This window comes from Theropithecus gelada, chromosome 6 (genome assembly GCF_003255815.1).
Source record: "Theropithecus gelada isolate Dixy chromosome 6, Tgel_1.0, whole genome shotgun sequence".
In the NCBI taxonomy this organism is placed as follows: Eukaryota; Metazoa; Chordata; class Mammalia; order Primates; family Cercopithecidae; genus Theropithecus; species Theropithecus gelada.
Genome location: NC_037673.1, coordinates 52,142,363 through 52,168,971, shown reverse-complemented (window position 1 = coordinate 52,168,971; position 26,609 = coordinate 52,142,363). Strand labels below are relative to the sequence as shown.

The window sequence follows — 26,609 nt, the reverse complement described above, 5'->3', positions numbered from 1 at the left end:
AATTGGAAAGGAAGAGAAACATTTGTAAAGCAAGAATCAATAGAAATTGATGATTTACGGAATATAAAGGCTAAGGAAGATTTCTTCAGAGAAGATATACAAATCACCAGTAAGTATGTGAAGAAATACTCAACGTTACTAATCATTAGGGAAATGCAAATCAAAACCACAGTGGCATACCACTTCATACCCGTTAGGATGTCAACTATCAAAAAAACTGGAAATAATAAATGTTAACAGGAATGTAGCGAAATTGGAACCCTGTGTACTATTGGTGGGAATGTAAAATGGTGCAGCCATTGTGGAAAACAGTTTGGTAGTTCTTCAAAAAATTAAAAATCGAATTACCATATGATCCAGTAATTCCATTTCTGGGTATGTACTCAAAAGAATTGAGAGCAGAGTCTTGGAGGAGATATTTGTACACTGTGTTCATAGCAGCATTATTCACAATAGCTAAAACATGGAAGCAATCCAGTATCTACCAATAAAACAAATGAGTAGGTAAAATGTGGCATGCACATAAAACTGAATAGTATTGAACCTTAAAAAATAAGGAAGTTCTGGTACATGCTACAACACGGCTGGACCTTGACCAACTATATGCTAAGTGAAATATGCCAATCACAAAAAGACAGATACCATATGATTTCACTTATATAACGTCCCTAAGTCAAATTCATAGAGACAAAGTAGAATGGTGGTTGCCAGGGGCTGGTGGGGGATGGCAGAATGGGGAGTTAATGCTTAATGGGAATAGAGTTTCATGTTTGCCAGATAAAAATGTTCTGAAGATGGATGGTGGTGATGGTTGTACAATGTCATGAATGTATTTAATACCACTGAACTGTACACTTAAAAATGGTTAAGATGGCACATTTTATCGGGGAAAAATGTGCCAAAGATGGCAAGAGGTGCGTAAATGGAGGGATGGTGGTATCACTGCCAAGTACAGGAAAGATGGAAAGGATAAGTATTATATGAGTGAATTTGAGGTGGTAGCTAACCCTTCTATCTGTTACACTGATATTTGTATTGATATTTGTCTCTACACAAAATGGTACCAAAATTCAGCTAGATATGCTTGCTTAATTGTCTCTTTTTCCTTCTTTTATCAGTTATGTTTCCTTCTCCAGTCCATAGTTTTATGCTTCTAATCTGCTGTCACTTATTAACCTAAGGGGGAGAAAAACAGTAATTTGAGTTTAACTTTAAACTTCTTAGTTTTTGCTCAGGAGTCAAGTCATGTCCTTGAGGGTTATGACATCCATTTTCCTCAAAAGCCATTTTTTTCCTGTCTTCCATAAGATAGAGATTATGTGAAGTTAACTTTCAGATGAGTATTATTATTACTGCATGAATAATCCTTTAAACACACATACTTATGAAACAATTTTTTTTTTTTTTAGGGACAGAGTCTTGCTCCGTCACCCAGGCTGGAGTGCAGTGGTACTATCTCAGCTCACTGCAGCCTCTGCCTCCCAGGTTCCAGTGATTCTCTTGCCTCAGCCTTCTGGGTAGCTGGGATTATAGGCGCCCACCACCAGGCCCGGCTAATTTTTGTATTTTCAGTAGAGGTGGGGTTTCACCATGTTGGCCAGGCTGGTCTCGAACTCCTGACCTCAGGTGATCCGCCCGCCTTGGCCTCCCAAAGTGCTGGGATTATAGGCTTGAGCCGCACCACCTGGCTGAAACAATTTTTATAGAAATGAGCTCTACTTTTTATTCTGCACCTTGCTTTAGTTTACTAACACGTCAAGGAAGTTTCTCTATGTGGGTCACCCTCTTTCTTTTGCTAATCTTATTTTATTTTCTAATGACTAAATAGTCTTCTCTGTAGAGATGTTTCATATATGATTTCCAGTTTTTCTTTTACAGTCAGTGCCTCACCAAACATCTATGCACCTGCAAATCTGTGCATTTGTTTTATTTCTCTATGAAAAATTCCTAAAAGTAGATTTGCCAGATCAAAGGATAAGGTAAAAATATCACAGATTTTGATACAGTAAATTGACCATAGATATACTAATCTTGCTCTTCTTTTTTTGTTCCCCCTCCTATTGTTTTATTTGGAACAGAACGAAAGGTACTTACATCTTGCAGCAAAACTGCTGGATGCAAAAGAGCAAGCAGCTACCTTTAAACTAGAAAAAAACAAGCAAGGCCAAAAAGAGGCTCAAGAAAAAATAAGGAAATTTCAAAGAGGTAAACACTTTCAAATACTTAGATGTATAAATGTAATTGTCTTCTATTTGTTGGCCTTCCTGGAATGGATGATGCTACCTTTTAATATGTCTGCCCTTTTCTAACAGTTTATACATGGGATTAGCAAACTTTTTAAATAATAAGGTAAGTAGTAAATACTGTGGACTTCATAGGCCATACAGCCTCTGTTACAACTATTCAAATTTGCTGTTACAGCACAAAAGCAGCCATAGACCATACAAAAATGAATGGCTATGTTCTAATCAGACTTTATTTATGGATACTATAAATTTCTAATCATTGTATCATGTCACCAAATGTTCTTATAACCACTTGAAAATGTAAACACCATTCTAACTTGCAAGCCATACAAAAACAGGCAGCGGACTAGATTTGGCCTAGAAGACATTATTTGCCAACCTATGATTTTTATACCATAAAATATCGTCGTCATTCAAGAAAGAAAGGTGAATACAATTCCATGAGTATTTGTAATGAAGTTGTTTGTGTTTCCAGGCTTATTACACCTATTAAATAATTTATTTTAAAATTTTTGTATGTGTTGTGAAAATTAATAAATTGCCTCTGATAACTGCACAGATTCCTAATAGGAATTATTAAGTAATTGGCTACAAGGAAAAAGAAGGAATGCAGTTTTTTTTAACCATTTTTAAAAATAAGGCGTGAAAACCATGTAACTCTTTGTGTATAAATACCAAAAAAGTAAACAAATAAAAGATAAATAACTGTTTTTTTAAAACTGTGAAACTAAACATTATATTTTTTCTGGTAGAAATGGAAACATTAGAAGACCATCCAGTATTTAACCCAGCCATAAAGATTTCACATCAACAAAATGAAAGGAAAAAGCCTCCTATAGCCACAGAAGGAGAAAGTGCATTGAATTTTAATGTATTTGAAAAATCTGCAGCTGCTAGTGAAGAAGAGAAAGGTAAAATTAAGGGAAGATGGTCAGGGTATAATTTATAAATAATACAATGTCAAGGAATATATAATGGTAAAATTTGTTACTTTGCATTCTGGCAAAGTACATAAGATTGGCAGTGAAGTTACACTTCAAAAGCTGTCTTGAAAAAGTATTAACAATTATGATAACATATATGTACAGCATTTTGTAATTACAAATAAATATCTTGCCTCAGTCTCATCTCTCTCTGATTCATCTCTAGACTGCTGCCAGAGTTATCTTTCTATAATACAGATCTAAATGTGAGTTTCCTGCCACAAACCTTTAATGGCTGCGAGCCTACTGACATCAGTAACAAGTCCAAATCTTTTAGCATGGCATTCTGGATCTTTTGCATTCTGCCACAATCTACTTTTCTACCTTATTCCCTTGGCTTATTGCTCCAGCCACATTACTCTTTAAAACATTGGCTGTTTTATGGTTTCATTACTTTGCTCATCTTCTTATCCCCTACTTGGCCAACCTGTTCCCAGCTCAAGGCTTAGTGCAAACAGCTCCTCTTCCCTAAGCCCTCCCTAACTCCTTCCATACTACCAGACAAGTAATCATGTACTTCTTTGTGCTCCCAAGTTAATTATTTTTTTAAAAATTGTTTTGGGTTAATTATTGATATAGCAAGTACAGTATTTATCAGTTTGTATTTTAGTTTTTAGAAGACCATTCACTATAGTATCAAATAATATTTTAGTATTAATCATAATATTATAATTTGCATTATAGTTTTTAGAAGACCAGACTGGATGGTCTTCTAAAAACTATAGAAGTTTTTTAGTTAATTATTTTTTAAAATAATAGTATATAGCAAATAGTACAATATTATATACTATAGTTTAATAGTATACTATTTACTATATACTATACACTATAGTTTAATATAAAACTATATTATGGTATTAGTATTTAGTTTTAATATAAAACTAAATTATGGTATTATGATAAATACTATAAATATTATCTGATAAATACTATGCTTGGTCTTCTAAAAACTATAAAGCAATGTGATAAATACTATATATTATACTATTTACCATTAGTAAACAATATAGTATACTGTAAACAATATAGTAATATATTTACTAATATTGTTACTATTGGTAAACAATATAGTATATTGTTTACAATTGTATATTGTTTACTAATAGTAAATAGTATAATATATAGTATTTATCACATTGCATTATAGTTTTTAGAAGACCAAGCATAGTATTTATCAGATAATATTTATAGTATTTATCATAATACGATAATTTGCATTATAGCTTTTTGTTGTTGTTTTTTGTTTTTGAGACGGAGTTTTACTCTTGTTGCCCAGGCTGGAGTGCAATGGCATTATCTTGGCTCACTGCAACTTCCACCTCCCGGGTTCAAGTGATCCTCTTGCCTCAGCCTCCTGAGTCACTGGGATTACAGGCATGCACCATCATGCCTGGCTAATTTTTGCATTTTTAGTAGAGATGGGATTTCGCCATGTTGACCAGGCTAGCCTTGAAGTCCTGACCTCAGGTGATCCTCCCGCCTTGGCCTCCCAAAGTGCTGGGATTACAGGCGTGAGCCACCACGCCTGACCTTTTTCTTTTTTTTTTTTTTTTCTTTTTTCCAGCTCAGACTGGAGTGCAGTAGCACAATCTCGGTTCACTGCAACCTCTGCCTCCTGAATTCAAGCAATTCTCCTGCCTCAGGCTCCCCAGTAGATGGGATTACAGGCGCGTGCCACCACGCCTGGCTAATTTTTGTATTTTTAGTAGAGATAGGGTTTTGCCATGTTGGCCAGGTTGGTCTCAAACTCCTGACTTCGGGTGATCTGCCCGCCTCGGCCTCCCAAAGTGCTGGGATTACAGGTGTGAGCCACCGCGTCTGGCCACACATTATAGTTTTTAGAAGACCAGAGTGGATGGACTAACTTCTACAGTCTAAAAACTGTAGAAGTTATTTAGTTAATTGTTTAAAAAAAAATTCTGAGTTGATTATTGATATAGCAAGTATAGTATTTATCAGATTTCATTACAGTTTAGACCCACACTAAATTGTCAGTTTTTTAAATTATTCATTCTTTCATTAGTATTTATTGTTTTCGTGGGGCATGTTTTTTGAGACAGACTCTCTGTCACCCAGGCTGGAGAACAGTGGCACGATCTTGACTTACTGCAACCTCCGCCTCCCAGGTTCAAGCGGTTCCCCTGCTTCAGCCTCCCAAGTAGCTGGGATTACAGGTGCATGCCTACATGCTTGGCTAATTTTTGTATTTTTAGTAGAGACGGGGTTTCACCATGTTGGCCAGGCTGGTCTTGAACTCCTGACCTCAGGTGATCCACCCGCCTCGGCCTCCCAGAGTGTTGGGATTACGGGCGTGACCCATCACACCCGGCCTCAGTAGTATTTATTGTGTGTTCAGTAATGAGCAAAATAACCTAGTCTCTGCCTTCTTCAAGTGTACAGTAGAAAAGGTAAGCTTCAAACATATACAATACATAATTACAAATTATGATGTGTGCTATCAAAGGAAGTAGCTTCTAATAATATAGATAACAAAGGGGTCTAATTTGGATTGGGAAGACCTTGCTGTAATGACATTTACTCTGAGATTTGACAGATATTTAGGTGTTAGCCTGGTGACAAGTTGGTGGAACAATCCTTCCAAGAAGGAGAGGGTACATTAGAAATCTAAGGTAAAAAAGCAGCACTATTCAACAGAATTTTCAATGATGGAAATGTTCTGTATCTGTACTATCCAGTGTTGTAGCTGCTAGCCAAATAGGAGTATGAAGCATTTGAAATGTAACTGAGAAACTGAATAACTAATTTACATTTAACTAACCACATGTGGCTATGTCTACTGTTCTGAGACAGGCATACTTAGAGCATTGAAGAATTGACTGATGGCCATTGTGGTTATAGCATAATAAGCAAGCAAGAGGGAAGAGTGGCAACAGACAGGCAGAGAATAGTAAGGAATTTAGACTTTATCTGTAACAGGAAGCTATTGAGGATAGTGCTGGTGCTGGTGGCAGACAGCTGATAAACCTAGAAATGACATCTGATTTCTATTTTTTTAATGGTTTAACTACAGAGTAGCCTTCCAAACATTGTAATTTGTAGTATCCTTAGTTCATCACTAGTATCATATTTTACAAGAATACATAAGTTCTTCAAGATAATTATTTTTAAAGAATTTTCCCAGGTTCTGTCCATTAAGAGGATTTCCTTATATCACTTAGAGAAAATCAAGCTTCACCTATTATCTTTTTTTTTGGAGACAGAGTATCGCTCTGTCACCCAGGCTGAAGTGCAGTGGTGCAATTTTGGCTCACTGCAAGCTCTGCCTCCCAAGTTCACAGTCATTCTCCTGCCTCAGCCTCCCAAGTAGCTGGGACTACAGGCGCCTGCCACCACGCCCGACTAATTTTTTGTATTTTTAGTAGAGACGGGGTTTCACTGTGTTAGCCGAGATGGTCTCAATCTCCTCACTTCGTGATCCGCCCGCCTCGGCCTCCCAAAGTGCTGGGATTACAGGCATGAGCCACCGCACCTGGCCTCACCTATTATCTTCTAAAAGTGCTGTTCTCCAAAGCAAGAGAGGACTTTGATCTCTGAAAAGAGAATGCTTAGCCATTTTTAAAGAACCAATCTTTGTTTACCATTTTAGATAAAAAGAAAGAACCTCGTGATGTAAGAAATTTTGACTATACTGCTCGAAGTTGGACTGGAAAATCTCCCAAACAATTTCTGATTGATTGGGTCAGGAAGAATCTCCCCAAGAGTCCAAATCCTTCCTTTGAAAAAGTTGCAGTAGGTAGATACTGGAAATGTAGGTATGTTTTGTTTTTGTTTTTGTTTTTGTTTTTTTGATTAACTCAATGAACTTTAGAAAAATTTAAAGTGGAAATCTTTTTGTTTCCTGTGAGTTAAGCATACATTTAGGAAGCTCTCAATTCTACATGTCAGGTTTATTGTCTGATAGATTATCATTATCTAATACATGCCTTCCATGGAAATACTTAAACAATTAACAAATTTGAGTTTAATGTTAATGGAATTCTGAATTTTTTTTATCTGACTTTATCAACTGTATTTTTTAAAAATGTGTTTGCTTCTTTGTAGGGTTAGGGTAATCAAGTCTGAAGATGATGTCCTGGTAGTATGCCCTACAATCTTAACAGAGGATGGCATGCAAGCTCAGCACCTGGGAGCTACTTTAGCCCTTTATCGTTTAGTTAAAGGGCAGGTAAGACTTTTTAGGCCTAACTATATCTGTATGTGGAAGGCAGTATTTAATTATGGCTCAATTTTTCTCTTTAGTGACTGTTTTTCTGATTAATCCTTTCTCATTATTCCTAATTTGGCTTCCTTTCAACCCTAAACACAGTTTGATCTTTGTTTCCTCTTAGACCAGAAGTCTGAAAGAGAGAGTATGATGATCCGACTTTTGGAGATATGCTAATTTAGCTATGCTAAAAACAGTTGATAGTGTGGTTGAATTAAGGAGAATTTTTGTTTTGAGACAGCATCTCGTTATGTTGCCTAGGCTGGAGTTGTGTGGCAGAGTCATAGCTCACTGCAGCCTCAAGTGATCCTCCTGCCTCAGCCTCCTGAATAGCTGGGACTACAGGCACGTGCCACCACGTCCAGCTAATTTTTTAAAACAGATTTTATAGAGACAGGGTCTCACTATATTGCCCAGGCTGAAAATTTTTTGTTTGTTTTCCTTTAATGTTATATTGTCTCTCTTAACTTAAAAAAATTATATAGATATTGCTTCCATTTTTCAATTTTAGGTTATATTAACAATACACTTCCAGTTTCAGGAAGGATTAAAATAAAGTGCTACTGAAGGAAGCTCTTTAAGAGAACATAATGCTCTTTTTTAAAATTTTGGATTATCAGTATTTCCTTTTTACAGTAAATGTGTTTCTTTCTTCGTAGGAAATTAGAACCTTCGAAAATTTTAGACACTGATTAAGTGGAACCCTGGACAGTAGTTCTCTCCGTGTTTCTGCCAGTAAAAGTTATTAATGTCTTTATTTCCCTTATTTTGCAAAATAAGGCACTGTGAACTATTTGCTTGATTAAAATGACTATCAATATCAGAGAGATAATTGTGGATTCTTTATAGCACAGAATTAAGATAACTTAGATTCCATCCAGTATAGTTCATTTAAAATACTTTGACCTGTAACATTATACAACTGCCAGAATCTCAAAAGAACTGCTTTATGGTTCATTAACATTTTATATAGTGCCACTGCAGGAATAAGTAATAGACATTTGTTCAGTAGTTTCACATGTTCCAAGAGTAAGCACCTCACATATCTTAACTAAACCTCAGAATATGCCTATAAGGGAGGTACAGTTACTAGCCCCATTTTAAAAATGCAGAAGCTGAGACACATAGAGGTTAAGTGAATTGTGCAACGTTACACAGCCAGTCAGTCAAGAAGCCTGAATATGATTTGCTGTTTTTGAATTTGCATCATACACATACATATATTAAAGTAATAGTAATTTGAGTCAAATTATATTTTAAGATGAATATATCCTTTTAAGTGCTAATCTATTGAATTTTAAGTGCTAATCTATTGTATTTCCATATTGAACAGTTAGTGAAAATAACATACTGCTGTTTTTACTTTAGTCAGTTCATCAGTTACTTCCTCCCACTTACCGAGATGTTTGGCTGGAATGGAGTGATGCAGAAAAGAAAAAGGAAGAATTAAATAAAATGGAAACCAATAAACCACGTGATCTTTTTATTGCCAAACTTCTGAATAAATTGAAACAGCAGCAACAGCAGCAACAACAGCATTCTGAAAATAAGAGAGAAAACTCTGAAGATCCTGAGGAATCTTGGGAAAATTTGGTTTCGGATGAGGATTTTTCTGCAGTGTCCTTGGAATCAGCAAATGTGGAAGATTTGGAACCTGTTAGAAACCTCTTTAGAAAGTTGCAAAGCACACCTAAGTATCAGAAACTTCTAAAGGAAAGACAACAGTTACCTGTATTTAAACATCGGGACTCAATTGTTGAAACTCTTAAAAGGCACCGGGTAGTGGTTGTGGCAGGTGAAACAGGGAGTGGTAAAAGTACTCAGGTACCACATTTTCTATTGGAAGATTTGCTTCTAAATGAGTGGGAAGCAAGTAAATGTAACATTGTCTGTACTCAACCTCGAAGAATCTCAGCAGTGAGTTTAGCCACCAGAGTATGTGATGAATTGGGCTGTGAAAATGGACCTGGAGGAAGGGTAAGCTGTCATTCAACTCCACCTCAGTGAATGGTGACATTATTCACCTTTGCTTTTGTGATCCAAATGGAATGTGTACCATATATGAGTTTTCACTGTTATTGGTTGATCAGTAGCACATTTCAGGCACTTTTCGTGTTTTCTTTGATAGATGTGATAGTATGCCACTGTCCTGTGAGAAGGATTATCAGTAGTTCTGTCATTAAAATTCTCTTAGAAAAAATATATTAACTATAATAATTGAATATTCAAATATGTTACCCACTAAATTGAACAGCCAAAGAATGTGGACAAACTCAAATTCTACTAAAATATATCTCAAGTTTTTGCAAACCTTTTTCTGTGGAATGTATTCCTGAATGATTTTCATTCTTTTCAGTGAGCAGAAGGGAAAAACAGTATAAATTAAAATGCTAGTATTTTCCAACCCCATATTTTTTTTAAAAATGAGAAAAGTACTTAAATGTCTATTGTCATGCATTTTGCCATGCTAGTATATACAAAACTGGCCAGACCTTAACCAGAGTGACTGCAAAGTATACGAATTAATTAAACTAGTTAGAACTAAATACGATGAATTGCAATTTCATATAATTCTGATTATTTATACTTTGAATTGTTCATTCTGGAGATGGCATATTATATTTTTATCTCTAAACTGGGTACCCCTTCATTAAAAGTTTTCTATTTAGCAAAATTGTCTGGGTTTCTGTCATGGAATAGAGGAGGAAAAAAAAGGCACAGTTTCTGCTCTTAGAGAGTGACAGACATATATACAAATAAGACAATGGAATGACTGAAGGAGTAAGAAAGAAAATGTGATGGGGGATGTTACGTTAAAATTCCACTAGGCACTACTAGTATGATACTAGCTGCTTTTTAATGACAGCAAATTTTATGAGATCTTAGTAGAAAAGTAGACCAAATTACAGAAGCTGCTTAAAATTTCATTCCTGAGTACCTCAATATTTTGCTTCATGATTATTTAGGAAGAAATTAATTCAACATTTATTAATGTTTTAATAATCATATTAATGGTATTTAAAGAAGGTGACCAGTTTTTTTCTCAACATCTTGAAAAGCGCAAAAATTTTGGGGCTGGGTATGGTGGCTCGTGCCTATAATCCCAGCACTTTGGGAGGTTGAGGTGGGGGGATCACCTGAGGTCAGGAGTTTGAGGCCAGCCTGGCCAACATGGTGAAACCCCATCTCTACTAAAAATACAAAAATTACCCGGGCGTAGTGGCATGCCCTTGTAATCCCAGCTAAGTGGGAGGCTGAGACAAGAGAATCATTTGAACCCAAGAGATGGAAGTTGCAGTGAGCCGAGATTGCGCCACTGCACTCCAGCCTGGGCGACAAGAATGAAACTCCATTTGAAAAAAAAAAAAGTTTTTCTGTTCAAATTTGCCAAAATATAAAATATATTTTATAGCTTTATAGAATTGAAGACCATGGGAAAATGCTTTTAATAATAAATTGCACTGAATAGATTTGCTAATGTATTTATTAATAAACTAATAATTACTAATATATTATTAATAAATTGTACTAGATTACTTACAGCGCTTCATTTAGCAGCAAGATCAGCACCTCTGCTTCACTTTTTAAAGCTTGTTTCCCATATTACTCATGAGAATCTAATCAAGGCCCTGTGTTCTCCCTTTAGAATTCTTTGTGTGGGTATCAGATCCGGATGGAATCTCGAGCTTGTGAATCTACTAGGTTACTCTATTGTACAACAGGGGTTTTGCTAAGGAAACTTCAAGAAGATGGTCTTCTAAGTAATGTGTCTCATGTTATTGTAGATGAGGTGAGTGGATTCTATAGTTGTATTCAAAAATTTGAAATATTTTTGTATTAAAAAGATGTTACTCCTAATACTAGATAACATTTTCTTTATACTTACTAAATTATTATATACTTTACATATAATAATTTCTTGTAACAAATGTATCTCCTGTTGGTTTAATAAATACTACGTAATATTTGCTATATGCTTAATGCTGTTCACACTGTTATGTATAGCATATGTGTGTGTAGGACAGTAGGCAGTGAATTCATTTAATTCTTATAGTAACCCAGTGAAGCAGATATCGTTATTTTAAACTGAGGTACAGAGAGGTCATACAGCCTGCTCAAGTGTTCATAGGCAGTAATTTCTGTAGCTGGAGGTTCAACCCCAAGCAATTTAGCTTCAGTCTGTATTCTTAACAGTATACTGCCTCTCAACTACTACATTTAGTTGTTAAAGAATCTGCTGTAATTCTTAAAAAAACAAGAAGTCTTCATCACTATATCACTTTATTGGTAGATATACCTCAACGTGAATCAAATTTGAATGCACACTTACACTGAAGTATGCTACAAGTTTCTCCTTAAAATTATTTTAAATGCCATAGGAGCCTAGTGTATATAAACTAATTTGCTTGTGTATAATTTTTCAAGAACAGATAAGATATATACCATTCGTGTTATTCAGAAAATGAAATTAAAAATCTCCCCAATATAAAGTTTTTGTAAATGTCGTTAATTCACTAAGTTCAGAAAGCAATAGTGAAAGTTCATTCATTCATTGATTTTTAATTAATAGACTATATATAGTTGGGTTATTTTCCTCCTTTTTGTTAGAAATTATTAGAAGCATAGAAAGGTAGAAAAATGAAAAGAAAAAGTATGATTTCATGATTCAGAAAAAAAATGTTAATCTTTAATTTGTATATTTATATGTGTATATTTAATATGTGTATTTATAATTCTTTCACATTAGTCAACAAAAACCTTTTTTTTTTTTTTTTTTTGAGACAGAGTCTCGCTCTGTCACCAGACTGGAGTGCAGTGGCGTGTTCTCGGCTCACTGCAACCTCCACCTCCTGGATTCAAGGAATTCTTCTGCCTCAGCCTCTTGAGTAAGCTGGGACTAGGCGTGTGCCACCACGTCCACCTAATTCTTGTATTTTTGGTAGACGGTGTTTCACCATGTTGGCCAGGCTGGTCTCAATCTCCTGACCTCATGATCCGCCCATCTCGGCCTCCCAACGTACTGCGATTACAGGCATGAGCCACCATGCCTGGCCCAAAAACATGATTTTTAAAAGTAGCTTTATACTAGTATATAATTTGGATGGTCCCATAATTTATTTAGCTATTTTCCGCTTGTCAGATAAGTTTGAGTGAAGACATTTTAAAATAACCTAATTAATATTTTGATAATGAATAAATTATAGGAATTTTTATCTAAGGAGTCTTTATTCCTTAACAAGAGAGAACACTGTACTGTTGTTACAGGAGCAACAGGTTTGTATGCTCACTGTGTAGTAACAGACTAATGCACTGAGACAGTAGAGTTTGCAGCAGAGAAAGTATTTAATGGTTGCAGGGCACCAAGCAAGGAGATGAGGAGACCCTCAATCTATCTCCCAGAGGAGTTATGGGCTTTTAAGGGGATTTTGGAAGGCAAGGGATTGGAAAATTGGCATCGTTGATTGGTAAGGGTAAAGAGGATAAAAATCATCAGGATGTAGAAACTGCATTATTTGGGGAGTCAGCTCTTTGTGAGGTCCTTCATACCAGCTGGCATCAGTGGGGTCCTTCACATCAGCTTTGAGTCAGTAGTTTTACTGGTACATAGGACCTGAAGGAATTTCTCAAATGGAAAACGTACCATTTCATAATGTTCAAGTTATCTATAGAGCAGTTAAGGGGAACGATAATCTAGGGTCTATGTGATTCTAGGACAATAGGCAGTGAACTACTTTCTTCCTTGATTAATTTTATAAAGTTTATAGGGATGGTTTCACTTTTATCACTAAGATATCAAAGAGAAAGAGGCTGAATGGCTGCTTTTTTATCTGGCCCACAGGCTCCTGCGGGAAGGGAGTAGAGGTAAGGTGTCACAATTGTGGCTTTGTATGACCAAGATCTGGATTTAATCAGTATCATCAAAGGTCAACATGAGCCAAAATGCTGATTTTTTTCTTTCGTATTACCATTCTTAAAATAAGCTACAATATATTTATAGTGAGAAATTCTTACTGTTAGGTAAGTTGAAATATCTGTAGCAGTTAATAAGTTCTGTTGAACCCCAAGTTATTACCGGAAAATTGCTTGGTAAATATAGATCAGGATGAACTCTAAAAACCAGACCAACTTCAGAAAGTTGTATTCTTTCATGGTTTTGTATTACCCATTCGTAGACACAGTTAACTGAATTGAGCTCCAATGTGATCCCATCAACCTCTTAGACACTGTAGCAAGTAAAAAAAACCTAGAAGTGAAATTCATCATCATGTTAAGTATTTATTGTAAGAGATGTCAGGACAAAGTCCATGACATTATACAGGAACCTCTTTATGAAGACAGTCAGAATAATGCTCCTTCTGGCCTTACTATTAGGAATTGTGTGATTTTAGTTTGTAGTCAGTGTGTGAATTGAGTAGATTTTCTTGATGGCTGATAGTGTGCTTACAGCCAAATTTTCTGCCCATCTATACCAAGTATACTTAATAGTATGCATTTTTATTTGCTCTATTTTATGTTCTATCCTTATTTTTTTCCTTTTAAAAAAAAATCTGGCCAGGTGCAGTGGCTTGCACCTATAATGCCAGCAATTTGGGAGGCTGAGGCGGGAGGATCACTTGAGTCTAGGAGTTTGAGACCAGCCTGGGCAATATAAGGGAGATCTCCTCTCTCCAAAAAAAAAAAAAATTAGCTAGGTTTGGTGGCTTTTGCCTATAGTCCTATCTACTCACTTATAGTCCCATCTGCTTGCAAGGCTGAGGTGGAGGATTGCTTGAGCCTGGGAGGTCAAGTCTGTAGTGAGCTGTGGTAGTGCCACTGTGCTCCAGCCTGGGCAACAGCGAGACCCTGTCTCAAAATAACAAAAAAGCCTTATTTGTATAAATTTGTATCTATTTGATGAAGTTTTCCAGATCTATGTCTTCCATCAGATTTCTTTCCTGAGCATCAGAGTTAAATATCTAGCTACCATCTAGATACCTTCAGTCTCAGGAACTCTAAACTCAGCAGTTCCACTACTCAACATCTCTCTTCCCTGTTCATCTTGTATAACTTGCCCCTTCTCCTCTCTTCTAAATCTCTGAATGATCCCCAGTCACCTGGTCAAACCACCAAAGTAAAAATGTCTTTAAGATTTTTCCTTCTTTCTCCCACATCCCCTGAATCCAGTCAGCTAGTCCTTTTATTTTGCCTTTCTCAAGTACATTGACTTTTCTCCGTATTCACTGGTGTTACCCTTGAAGAGGTCACCATTATTTCTTTAATTACTATAAAAGTCTCTAATGAATTAAACTTCCTGCTTTGTTTTGCTGTCCTCCACCACATTTTCCACATTGTAGCCAGGATTATCCTTTTTTTTTTTTTTTTTTTTTTTTTTGAGACGGAGTCTCGCTCTGTCGCCCAGGCTGGAGTGCAGTGGCCGGATCTCAGCTCACTGCAAGCTCCGCCTCCCGGGTTCACGCCATTCTCCGGCCTCAGCCTCCCGAGTAGCTGGGACTACAGGCGCCCACCACCTCGCCCGGCTAGTTTTTTGTATTTCTTAATAGAGACGGGGTTTCACCGTGTTAACCAGGATGGTCTCGATCTCCTGACCTCGTGATCCGCCCGTCTCGGCCTCCCAAAGTGCTGGGATTACAGGCTTGAGCCACCGCGCCCGGCCCTATCCTTTTTAAAATAAAACTCAGACCACATGATTCCTCTGCTTTAAAATGCTTTAATCACTGCCCTTCCTGACTCATTAGGATAAAGTCACAACTCCTTAACCCAGTTTACAAGGCCTTACAAGGCAGTTTATTGAATATCTTACCAGCTTTATTTCTGACCCATCCCCCATCCCATGCTCAAGTCATTGTTTTTGTTTCTCCAGTTTCTGAAAGTTAGTATGATCCTTCTTTCTACCATGAATTCATACACACTGTGTACCTTAACATGAACGCTTTTTTCTCCTTTTTTCATCCCGTTTATTCCTCCTCTTTTTCTTTTCATACTCATCCCTCAGTCCTCAGCATCAATGGCATTTGTCTTAGTAGCCTTCTTGACCATCGGGATTAGCTATCCTTCATATATAATTTCAAACCATCCTATACAGCATCTTCTTACTGCACTGAAAACTCAAAGGAAGAGAACTCTCTTGGTTGCTTTTTAAACTCCAGCATCTAGCACAATGCTGAGTACTTACTGTTAGGCTGTGTTCTAAGGGCTTTGCATTATCTCATTTGATTGTCACAACTCTATGAAATTTGCATTATTTGTATTCTCCTTTTATAGAAGAAATAGACCCAGAATATTTAAATGACTTTCCCTAAGTCATTTAAATTTCCCTAAGTCACACTGTAAGTGGCCAAGAATTGGACCCTAGCAATTGATTCCAGAGTCTGAACACTTAACCCCTACTGCCTCCCTTCCGAACAAATGATAAAACCTGTTTTGTTATCTTGATATACTTTATCCTTTTGTGCTACCTTAAATCTGTTATAAAATAGAGTAGAACTAAGTCACAGTACAGAAAGTTGGAAGATAGAGTCAACAGATACTAAAGTTCTGACAGTATACCTCATCCATGCTCTTCCCTAAAATGCATGTGTTGGAAGAGCATAAAACCCTTTTTTCTGACAGTGATAGAGATTCTCTTGGATTCCTGCTAGTTAATGCCTCTTTTTCTACCTAGTAGATAAACCATCTGTCTTGTAATGGTGACAGTATAGTTTTATATTAGTGGCAGAGATTTAGCAGTCACTCTTGCTTCTAAGTGAAATTTGGGATATACCCTACATCTTTTCTCTTTTTTTGAGACAGAGTCTCACTCTGTCGCCCAGGCTGGAGTGCAGTGGTATGAGCTTGACTCACTGCAACCTCTGCCTCCTGGGTTCAAGATTCTCCTGCCTCAGCCTCCCAGGTAGCTGGGATTACAGGTGCACACCACCGTACCTGGCTAATACTTGTATTTTTAGTAGAGACAGGGTTTCACCATGTTGGCCAGGGTGGTCTCAAACTCCTGACCTCAGGTGATCCGCCCGTGTCGGCCTCCCAGAGTGCTCGGATTACAAGTATGAGCTACTGGCAATAAGGTACTCCTTTTTCACGCATCCCTCAAACTTAAGAGTTGTACCCGGCCTTATCAGCTACATCTGATCTGATTTGCAAACCATCTCCTAGGGTAGAGTCATGCTGTCATGGCTAATCTCGTTCATTATATGATTTTCAGTGACTTCAATTTTAGAGAATGACTTTATTTTCAGTTCTGAAGATCTGCCTTATTTAAAACATACAGCTTCTCCCTCCCTGCACATGTACTGACTGTACTTAGATATTGAATAACTTTTAGTAAATCTGGGTGTCTGATTGTTCAAGCTTCTTACTAGAATTTATACAATATATGATGAATTTTTTTATTCCCTTTTTAAAACTAGGTTCATGAAAGAAGTGTCCAGTCAGACTTCCTGCTAATTATCTTGAAGGAAATTTTACAGAAACGTTCTGATCTACACTTGATTCTAATGAGTGCCACTGTGGACAGCGAAAAATTTTCTACGTATTTCACACACTGCCCTATTCTCAGAATTTCAGGAAGAAGTTATCCTGTTGAGGTAAGTTTTCTTTATAATGTGTGTATAAGCAGAAACTGCATTACCAGCAGGTTCTTTCCCTAGGAGATGGTTGCTTGTAGTCTGAGGCCAGAACTATTCCTAGGTTCAGTGAGTCGACAGAGGAGCGGGACACAGCCTTAAGAATCAGATGGCTGTTACTGCCTTGCCTGAGGCTGGATAGGAGAGAAAGGAGGGTGTTGACTCAAGACAGCCCTGAGGGCTAAAGAACATAAAACTGTTTTCACATGAAAATCATTATATTCAGATTAAGAGTTGCCGCCCTTCCCTGGTCATCTAATGGTCAGGGAGGAAAAAAAAAAAGAGTGGCTACCTGGCAATAAGGTACTCCTTTTTCACCCACCCCTCAAATTTAGGTTTGTCTTTGAAGCTTCCTTTTTACATATTCTATTCTTGATTCTTACCTTTTCAGTTCAGCTAATATAATCTACTCTTAACTGTTTCACATTATATGTATATATATAAATATATCTCATAATGTAATTTGTCTTGAGGCTTTAGAGACAATCCCTCTCTGTCAACCAAGTCTTCATTCCCAAATAATACTAAACATTTTTTTCATAATATTCTAAATTAGCGTTTGGTGACATTCAAAAGGTGGTGTCCCCTTGTTCTCTTTAAAATGATATTTACTGAAATGAATTTGAATTCACCCATTTATATGCCTTATTCTATGCAGGTTTTTCATCTTGAAGATATAATAGAAGAAACAGGTTTTGTACTGGAGAAAGACTCAGAATATTGTCAGAAGTTTCTGGAAGAGGAAGAAGAAGTAACCATTAATGTTACAAGCAAAGCAGGGGGAATAAAAAAATATCAGGTAAAAAGAAAATATTTTGAAAGATATCAGATAATGATATCCAGGGCCTAACCTGCCACAAGAGTTTCAAAATCATATGGTTAACACAGTGAATTTGAGTATAATTTGATAGATGAGGAATAGATCTGAGAATGAACGAATTTTAAAGGTCGTTTCTTTAATCTTTATTTCATAGACTGTAATCTTTGATTTGTGATACTTTGATTGTCCTCTTAAACTATTCTGGGCCATCTAGGTACACATACAAAATCAAGGACCATACAAGTTAGAAGCAACTTCTTATAACAATTTTGTAACAGTGATCAGTTATTGAGGAGTACATAGTAGTGATTTTTTTCTACTTCATCTCAACACCATAGGTGATCAGGATAGGGCAGGTCTCAAATCTAGATCCTTGGCATTGGTTTTCTTAGCCTCTGTCCTGGCAGGAGCAGGGCAGAGGCAAGATGGTGATAGGTAGATAGTGACAGATAGATAGATAGATAGATAGATAGATAGATAGATACATACATACATACATACATACATACATACATACATACATACATACTGAAGCTGTGTAGGGCATAGTTCTTTCTGGGAAGTTCAAATATCAAAAAAACAATGTTATCCTGCATTTTAGCCAGTGGTACTAGATCCAGCATTTTTGTCATATCCATGATATTTCATGCATGTTTCCAATTTGATGAAAACACAGAGTTAAAGTCATCTTTATATTTTTATTAAGCAGATAGACCAAGAAAGCAAAAATTAAAATCTTCCCCTAAAACACCAGAGGTAAAAATTACTAACTAAAGAAAGACTTTAGAAAAGTATAATTATTTCAAAAGAGATGACTGGAATTCAGGAGCCAAAGTACAATGTAGAAGGAATGAGCCAGGTACAAACTACTTATTAAAGTTATGACCTCTCTTGGCCTGGCTGCTTTTTAGTTGCCACAGAATGATGCATACATGATTACAATATGCTTTTCTACAATTATTTTAGTATGTATATGCCAAGATAAAAAGGTTTTGCTATACCTAAGGGCTGGATGACATTAAATTATAGGAGAGAGATGATACTTTCTGATATTCTCGCCACTACTAAGTATATTCTTTCTGTATCTTAACAAAATAGTAATGGTGACAGTGAGAAAAATACAGATTTGATGAATGCAAATACCGCCTTTTTTCCTTCTTTGTCTTACAAAAATACTTAATATTTTTATTCAGCTCCCTCTGGTTGGATTTCTTTTAGGAATACATACCAGTTCAGACTGGAGCAAATGCTGATTTAAATCCATTTTACCAGAAGTACAGCAGCCGCACTCAGCATGCTATTCTATACATGAATCCTCATAAAATCAACCTGGATCTCATTTTGGAACTTCTTGCATACTTAGGTATATTTCTATTTCTAATGGGTCTCCATTTTATTTGATAAAACATTTCTACTATCTTGAGATGTTTTGTTAAAATTTTATATGCTGTTCCTTTTATCTTCTTATTTTGAATATTGTATCTTTTTAAAATTTCAGATAAAAGTCCCCAGTTCAGAAATATTGAAGGAGCAGTATTGATCTTTTTACCAGGTCTTGCTCATATTCAGCAGTTGTATGATCTTCTATCAAATGATAGAAGATTTTATTCTGAACGGTAACTACACATCTTCATTATATTCCTGGTTGTTTTAAAATAGGAAAATATTTGGTACATTAAAACCCTTGATCAGAGTTTTCAAAGTTTTTTCACCAAAGGTTAAAATTGCCCATGGGGAAGTAAGATTTTTTTGTTTAAACATTTCCATTTTAACATGTTATCTACTAAAAATTTTTAGGTACTATATTCTGCATTTGTTCCATTTTATTTTATTTTTGAGACAGATTCTATCTCTGTTGCCTAGGCTGTAGTGTAGTGGCGTGATTGCACCTTCAGCCTCAAACTCCTGAGCTCAAGCAGTCCTACCACCTCAGCCTCCTGAGCAGCTGGGACCACAGGCGTGCACCACTACGCCCAGCTAATTAAAAATTTTTTTTTCATAGAGACAGGGTCTCCCTCTGTTGCCCAGGCTGGCCTCAAACTCCTGGGCTCAAACGAACTTCTCACCTTGGCCTACCAAAGTGCTGGGATTACAGGTGTGAGCCACTGCCTGTAGCCTTCATCTTTTTTTTTTTTTTTTTTTAAAGGCAGAGTCTTGCTCTGTTGGCCAGGCTGGAGTCCAGTGGCACCATCTCAGCTTACTATAACCTCTACCTCCAGGTTCAAGTGATTCTCCTGCCTCAGCCTCCCCAAGTAGCTGGGACTACAGGTGCATGCTACCACGCCCAGCTAATTTTTATATTTTTAATAGAGATGGGGTTTCACCATGTTGACCAGGCTGGTCTCAAACTCCTGACCTTAGATGATCCACCCATCTCAGCCTCCCAAAGTGCTGGGATTACAGGCATGAGCCACCGCACTCGGCCAGGCTTCATCTTCTTAATAAGATTAAGCAGAGGGAATCCTGTGGTTTAAAAGTAAGATGGTGACTCCTGCCAACCTGCTAAATCATGCAAAACTCCAACCAAACTGCAGTTTATCAGCCATATATATTTAATCAGCTGTTTACTATATGTTTCAATAGAGTTTATTACTACTGTAATAAACCATATAAGCCACTTCAACATTAGAAAGAACATTAAAAAAATTTAATCCTGTTTGCATAGTTTGTTTATATTCTCTGTGATGCGTGTATATGAGGTTTCATTGTACAATTCTGTAAACACTTGTGTATGTTTAAATTTTTTCATAGTAAAAAATCTTAAAGTTGCTTGCTATATGCAAATAAATTTTGTTGTTCTTTGCAGTGTCTTCTAAAGAGAAACCCTTGCTAAGAACTATGATTTTAACTTTCAGATATAAAGTGATAGCTCTGCATTCTATTCTTTCAACCCAAGATCAAGCTGCAGCATTCACACTTCCTCCTCCAGGAGTCAGGAAGGTAAAATTTAGTACAGCAAATTTATATGTGATACACCTGAGAGTATTTTATGAATGCAGTATAACTTTTTATCATCAAAGACAGTTGTTAACATTACGTGCTTGATGTGCACTGCCAACTCCAGGTGTTCTGCGCCTTACCATCATCAGAAGTGAACCCAATGTTACAATTCAAGCATTTGTATGTTTACATTATGTGCTATTTAAGGGAGAAGACTTCATTGAGAGAGTGCTAGTTGAAAAATATGGTATGGATGTTGCCTGTTGAGGGAAAAAAGTCACAACTTTTTCCCGAGAAGGCATCACAAAGGAGATTGGATATTAGGCATCACAAAGGAGACTGAATATTTAAATCCTGGGAGTATTCTTGTTGTTCTCTAGGCAGATCCTCTCTGATGATTTTTCCTGTACATAAACCATTAGGTAGGTCACAAAGCTAATAAGTAACAGAGCCAGTACAACAACCTAGTTCTTCTCATTAATGTGATTTTTTTTTTCCCTAATAATAGTGAAGGGCTGTGCTCAGCTGTCTTCAATCTCTACCCAGTTTCCCATTCTACTTATGTTTTTTTTGTTTTGAGACGGAGTTTCAAAACAACACTCCAGCCTTGTTGCCCAGGCTGGAGTGCAATGGCACAATCTCAGCTCACTGCAACCTCCTCCTCCCGGGTTCAAGTGATTCTCCTGCCTCAGCCTCCTGAGTAGCTGGGATTACAGGCACCTGCCACCAAGCCTGGCTAATTTTTGTATTTTTAGTAGAGACAGGGTTTTGCCAGGTTGGCCAGGCTGGTCTCAAACTCCTGACCACAGGTGATCCTCCCGCCTTGGCCTCCCAAAGTACTGGGATTACAGGTGTGAGGCACTGCGCCCAGCCCTACTTATGTCGTTTTTAAGATGATTGACTAGAATTAGGGGAGTGGTATTTTTGTTGGACTAAAAAATCTGTATTTTAGATTTAGTCTAATTAGTAAGTTAAGCTGACAAAACTAGAGTAAATTAAAATTACATAGTAATAGCAAATAGATTGTAAATTTTTGTGACTGAAATTGAAATTCAGTTTTTAAATTTCATCAGCTCAAACTAATATAAATAATGATATATTAATGAAAGTAGTCTAAATGTTTTAAGCTTTTTGTTTTTTTTTCAGATTGTTTTAGCAACAAATATTGCAGAGACGGGTATCACTATTCCAGATGTTGTATTTGTAATTGATACTGGAAGAACAAAAGAAAATAAGTAAGTTTAAATTTCCCAAATCAAAACATTTTTAACCTGGAAAGAGGCTGAGGCTCTTGAATTCTTGGGAGAAATCCTAAAATTATATAGCGAAAATCCTAAATGTCCTAGTTCTGTCCAAAGCAAAAAAGCCTTAGAGAAACTGTAAGAAACTTTAAAATATCTGAAAGTAAATGTCAGAATTTCATGTCATGGGTTTTCCCATAAGTAATGCCAGTATAGTGCGACTTTTAAAAAGTACTGAGAAAAATTTTTAAAACATAAATTTTTATAGATTTTTTATTTGTAAAATAAATTGTTTAACAAAAAACATTCTTTGTGTAATTTGGAAAAGAAACATGGCTTTTGGAGTAAGAGCTGAATTTAAATCCCTTGAGTAAGTAACATAACATATAACCTCTCTAATCATCAGTTTCCTCATTTGCAAATGGGTAAAATGAAAAATTTTTATTTTATTTTTTGAGATGGAGTCTTGCTCTGACACCCAGGCTGGAGTGCAGTGGCACAATCTCACTGCAGGCTCCACCTCCCTGTTTCAAGCAGTTCCCATCTCTGCCTTCTGAGTAGCTGGGATTACAGGCGCATGCCACCATACTCGGCTAATTTTTTTGTATTTTTAGTAGAGACAGGGTTTCACCATGTTGACCAGGCTGGTCTTGAACTCCTGACCTCAGGCAGTCTGCCCGCCTCGGCCTCCCAAAGTGCTGGTATTACAGGTGTGAGCCACCTCACCCAGTCAAAATGAAAATTTCATAACTGAAAGTGCCTAGTTCAGTAACTGGAACCTAATAGGTTACTGTAACTGAATCGTCAACAAAAAGATTACTACTGTATAAATAATGTTTATATTGCATAAATAGGACAGACCACCTTTAGTAGTCTACTGTAACCTAGATACACTATCCCCTGTTTTAGGAAACCATAGCAATATTTGCAAGAGAGTACTGCTATTCAATAAAAAGTAGATTCTTGATTCTTTGAATTGTACCTCTAGAGAAAATGTTTTCAGGGTTTAACTGTATCGTGAACAGTATGTTGAATTGTAATGTTCACAGTAACACTTCTCAAAATATGTCAAAGAATTCTCGTTCCTTAATTAATAGATATTCTACTAAATTTTAAAAAGATTCTATGATCAGGTTAGTATGAGAAGGGATAAGTTAAAGAAGTTTTTTTCCTTTTGCCAGACTTTTAATTTGTAGTGTATTTAGTATGCAATGTTTACTAAATTATTTAAATATGAAGCATAATTTGAGAATTATTGGTCCAAATAATGGACTTTTTAAGCTTATATTTAACTTAGTTGTAACAGTCAAATCCAGCTTTTTCCAATTTTGACTTAAGTCAATTATCTGCATATTCTCTCCTAAAACATTTCTTCAGGTACCATGAAAGCAGTCAGATGAGTTCTTTGGTCGAGACGTTTGTCAGTAAAGCCAGTGCTTTGCAGCGCCAGGGAAGAGCTGGGCGGGTCAGAGATGGCTTCTGTTTCCGAATGTACACAAGAGAAAGGTATGGCATAGCACTGGAAATGTAAAACACATAAACCAGTACTGTGTGACATTTCTGATAATATGTATTTAGTATTTCTTTATTTTTCAGATTTGAAGGCTTTATGGAGTATTCTATTCCTGAAATCTTACGTGTACCTTTGGAGGAATTATGCCTTCATATTATGGTAATCTCAAGGGAACTCAGATGAATTTTGTCCTTCACCCCTTTCTAGAAAAGAAAAAAATGAACACCTAAACTTACCTTATATTGCTTTAGATTTTCAACTTTTTTACTCTTATTTAATATATGCCCTTATCCATCTTATTATAAGTAAATCCACTGTGTTTTGGTTTTGCCAGACACTTACACTTTATAGATTATCAGCCTCATAACCTAGACTAGTAGTTCTCAACTGGGGGCACTGTTGCCTACCAGGGGACATTGGGCAATGTCAGGAGATATTTTTGGTTGTCATAATTGGACAGGGAGGGTAAATGGTATCTAGTAGGCAGAGATCTGGGATGCTCCTAAACATCTGACAGTTTACAGGGCAGCTCCCTAAAACAAAGAATTATCCAGCCCAAAATATCAGTAGTACTGAGATCAAGAAACCCTGACCTAAACAAAGGTCTTCTTTGACTGAAAGATCTATAATGTCCTTCAATTCTTAGATTTTTGACTCTATCAAAATCCGGAATTAAGAAACTAAAAATGTGGAGTGGAAAATCTAATCCTTATTCCCTCCCCACCCCCCCACACACAAACGCTTATATACTCTTCCCCCCAACTCCTCTGCCCCCATTATAAAAAAAAAAGTAACAGGATAGCCCTACTTACACATTTTATCCTCTTTGCTCAAAATTTTACTGAAGTCAAATTTAGTTCCAGTACATCTCATTGGGTAGTGTTAATTCTTTGATTTCATACCAATTTTATTACTTTTTTAATCTGCAGAAATGTAATCTTGGTTCTCCTGAAGATTTCCTCTCCAAAGCCTTAGATCCTCCTCAGCTCCAAGTGATCAGCAATGCAATGAATTTGCTCCGAAAAATTGGAGCTTGTGAATTAAATGACCCTAAACTGACTCCGTTGGGCCAACACCTTGCAGCTTTACCTGTGAATGTCAAGATTGGCAAGATGCTTATTTTTGGTGCCATATTTGGCTGCCTTGACCCAGTGGTAAGTCAAACAGTGCTGCTGCTTCTTCACTTTAAATATCCTTTGACCAGGAAATTACAAGTTTGGAAACAATTGTTAATTAAAAATTTTTTTTTTTTTTTTTTTTTTTTTTTTGAGACGGAGTCTCGCTCTGTCACCCAGGCTGGAGTGCAGTGGCCAGATCTCAGCTCACTGCAAGCTCCGCCTCCCGGGTTTAGCCATTCTCCTGGCTCAGCCTCCCGAGTAGCTGGGACTACAGGCGCCCGCCACTTCGCCCAGCTAGTTTTTTGTATTTTTTAGTAGAGACGGGGTTTCACCATGTTAGCCAGGATGGTCTCGATCTCCTGACCTCGTGATCCGCCCGTCTCGGCCTCCCAAAGTGCTGGGATTACAGGCTTGAGCCACCACGCCCGGCCAAAAATTTTTTTTTAACTAAATAGAATGTCTGTACTAACAATAAAACCGAGAGGGCCTGAATGCTGATAAGAATTTTTTTTTTTTTTTTTGAGACAGGGTCTGGCACTGTCGCCCAGGCTGGAGAGAGTGGTGCAATCTAGGCTGACTGCAATCTCCACCTCCGGGGTTCAAGCAATTCATGCCTCAGCCTCCCAAGTAGCTGGGATTACAGGCACGTGCCACCACACCTGGCTAATTTTTGTATTTTTAGTAGAGATGGGGTTTCATCATGTTGGCCAGGTTTATATTAATATAAGAATATTTTAATATAATATTTAAGTTTTTATATTTATATACTTGAAAATCTGTTCATCCATTTACTTAAGTGTACTGTAGGTACTATTTTGTGAGTGATTTTGACTTGTCTAAACTTTTGTTTTCAACCTGCTTGAAATATTTAATGGAATATGTAGTGGATGATTCTTAGGAAGCTTTGAACACTAGCGACTGAAAGGTAAAATTAAAAACTATTTTTCTTTCCTTTTTTGGGCTCTCTCTTTGAGCCAGTAATTAGCAGAGTTCTCTTTTCTCAAATTATCTCAGAATTAACAAATTCAAATCTGTCTGAGTCTCTGGACGCATATGCTTACTGTGCCATTCCAACTTTCCAACTTTATCAAGCTATGGCCCTTTCTGGGATTACCAATAAAGGCTTTTTAAAAACAGAATGGAAGCCTGGGCAACATAGTGAGACCCTGATTCTGCAAAAAAAATTAAGATTAAAAAAATTGGCCAGGCATGGTGGTGTACCCCTGTAGACCCAGCTAGTCAGGAGGCTGAGGTGGGAGGATTGCTAGAGCCCCGGAGTAGGAGGGGGCAGTGAGCTGTGATTGGGCCACCGCACCCCAGGCTGGGTAACAGAACAAGACCCTGTCTGTAAAAAAATCCAGAAATAAAAACAAAATGAAGAAAATGTGACTTATTACTGTAGTCTCTCTCTGTTTAGTATTCGAAATAGATATTCACCAGAATTTTGTGAAGTTCAAAAAATAACCTCTTCCATGATAGTTTATCTGAAAACCTACAACAACAAATGGATTGTTATGTCCAAATTATTTTTAAAGATCATGGCAGACTAAGAGTGGAAATTTGGCAGTCTTGGAGACAAGATAACTGAGTTAGGATTCCCAGATTGCCTCTCACTGTATGACAGACTGTAAATCATTTATATAAATGTTCAGTTTTTTTCCTCTGATTGTGGTGATAATTGCCTCCTTACCTCACAGAAAGGGTATAAAAGTAAAGGGATGTATTTTTGAAATTCCTTAAAATGGAACAAAAAATAACTTTAAAATGAAAATAAAAATTAGCTATAGTAGAACATAAAAGTATTGAAAATAAACAGGCAACTTAAAGGGCGATTGTTTTATGATTTGCTTTCTTTTATAAGTTAACTTTCACTGTATAGTTCTTTAATGATAAATTGTTTTGT

General features: G+C 36.7%; 1 protein-coding gene across 3 annotated transcripts in view; it reads left to right on the top strand.

Annotated features, from left to right (window-relative positions):
* The window catches only part of DHX29 (DExH-box helicase 29), a 54,427-nt gene that overhangs the window by 15,028 nt on the left and 12,790 nt on the right, over positions 1-26,609 (top strand). For 2 of the 3 annotated variants that reach the window (XR_003119956.1, XM_025389047.1), the window contains exons 7-21: positions 2,079-2,205; positions 2,999-3,157; positions 6,837-7,002; positions 7,292-7,415; positions 8,823-9,431; positions 11,101-11,244; positions 16,859-17,035; positions 17,733-17,873; positions 19,113-19,257; positions 19,393-19,510; positions 20,750-20,834; positions 21,981-22,069; positions 23,453-23,581; positions 23,672-23,747; positions 24,518-24,742. Coding sequence is in view for 2 of the 3 variants with exons in the window: in XM_025389047.1 (XP_025244832.1) it covers positions 2,079-2,205; positions 2,999-3,157; positions 6,837-7,002; positions 7,292-7,415; positions 8,823-9,431; positions 11,101-11,244; positions 16,859-17,035; positions 17,733-17,873; positions 19,113-19,257; positions 19,393-19,510; positions 20,750-20,834; positions 21,981-22,069; positions 23,453-23,581; positions 23,672-23,747; positions 24,518-24,742 (2,514 nt within the window). In the remaining variant the exon portion in view is untranslated. The remainder of the gene's footprint in view (positions 1-2,078; positions 2,206-2,998; positions 3,158-6,836; positions 7,003-7,291; positions 7,416-8,822; positions 9,432-11,100; positions 11,245-16,858; positions 17,036-17,732; positions 17,874-19,112; positions 19,258-19,392; positions 19,511-20,749; positions 20,835-21,980; positions 22,070-23,452; positions 23,582-23,671; positions 23,748-24,517; positions 24,743-26,609) is intronic. The other variant, XM_025389048.1, reaches the window with a different exon arrangement.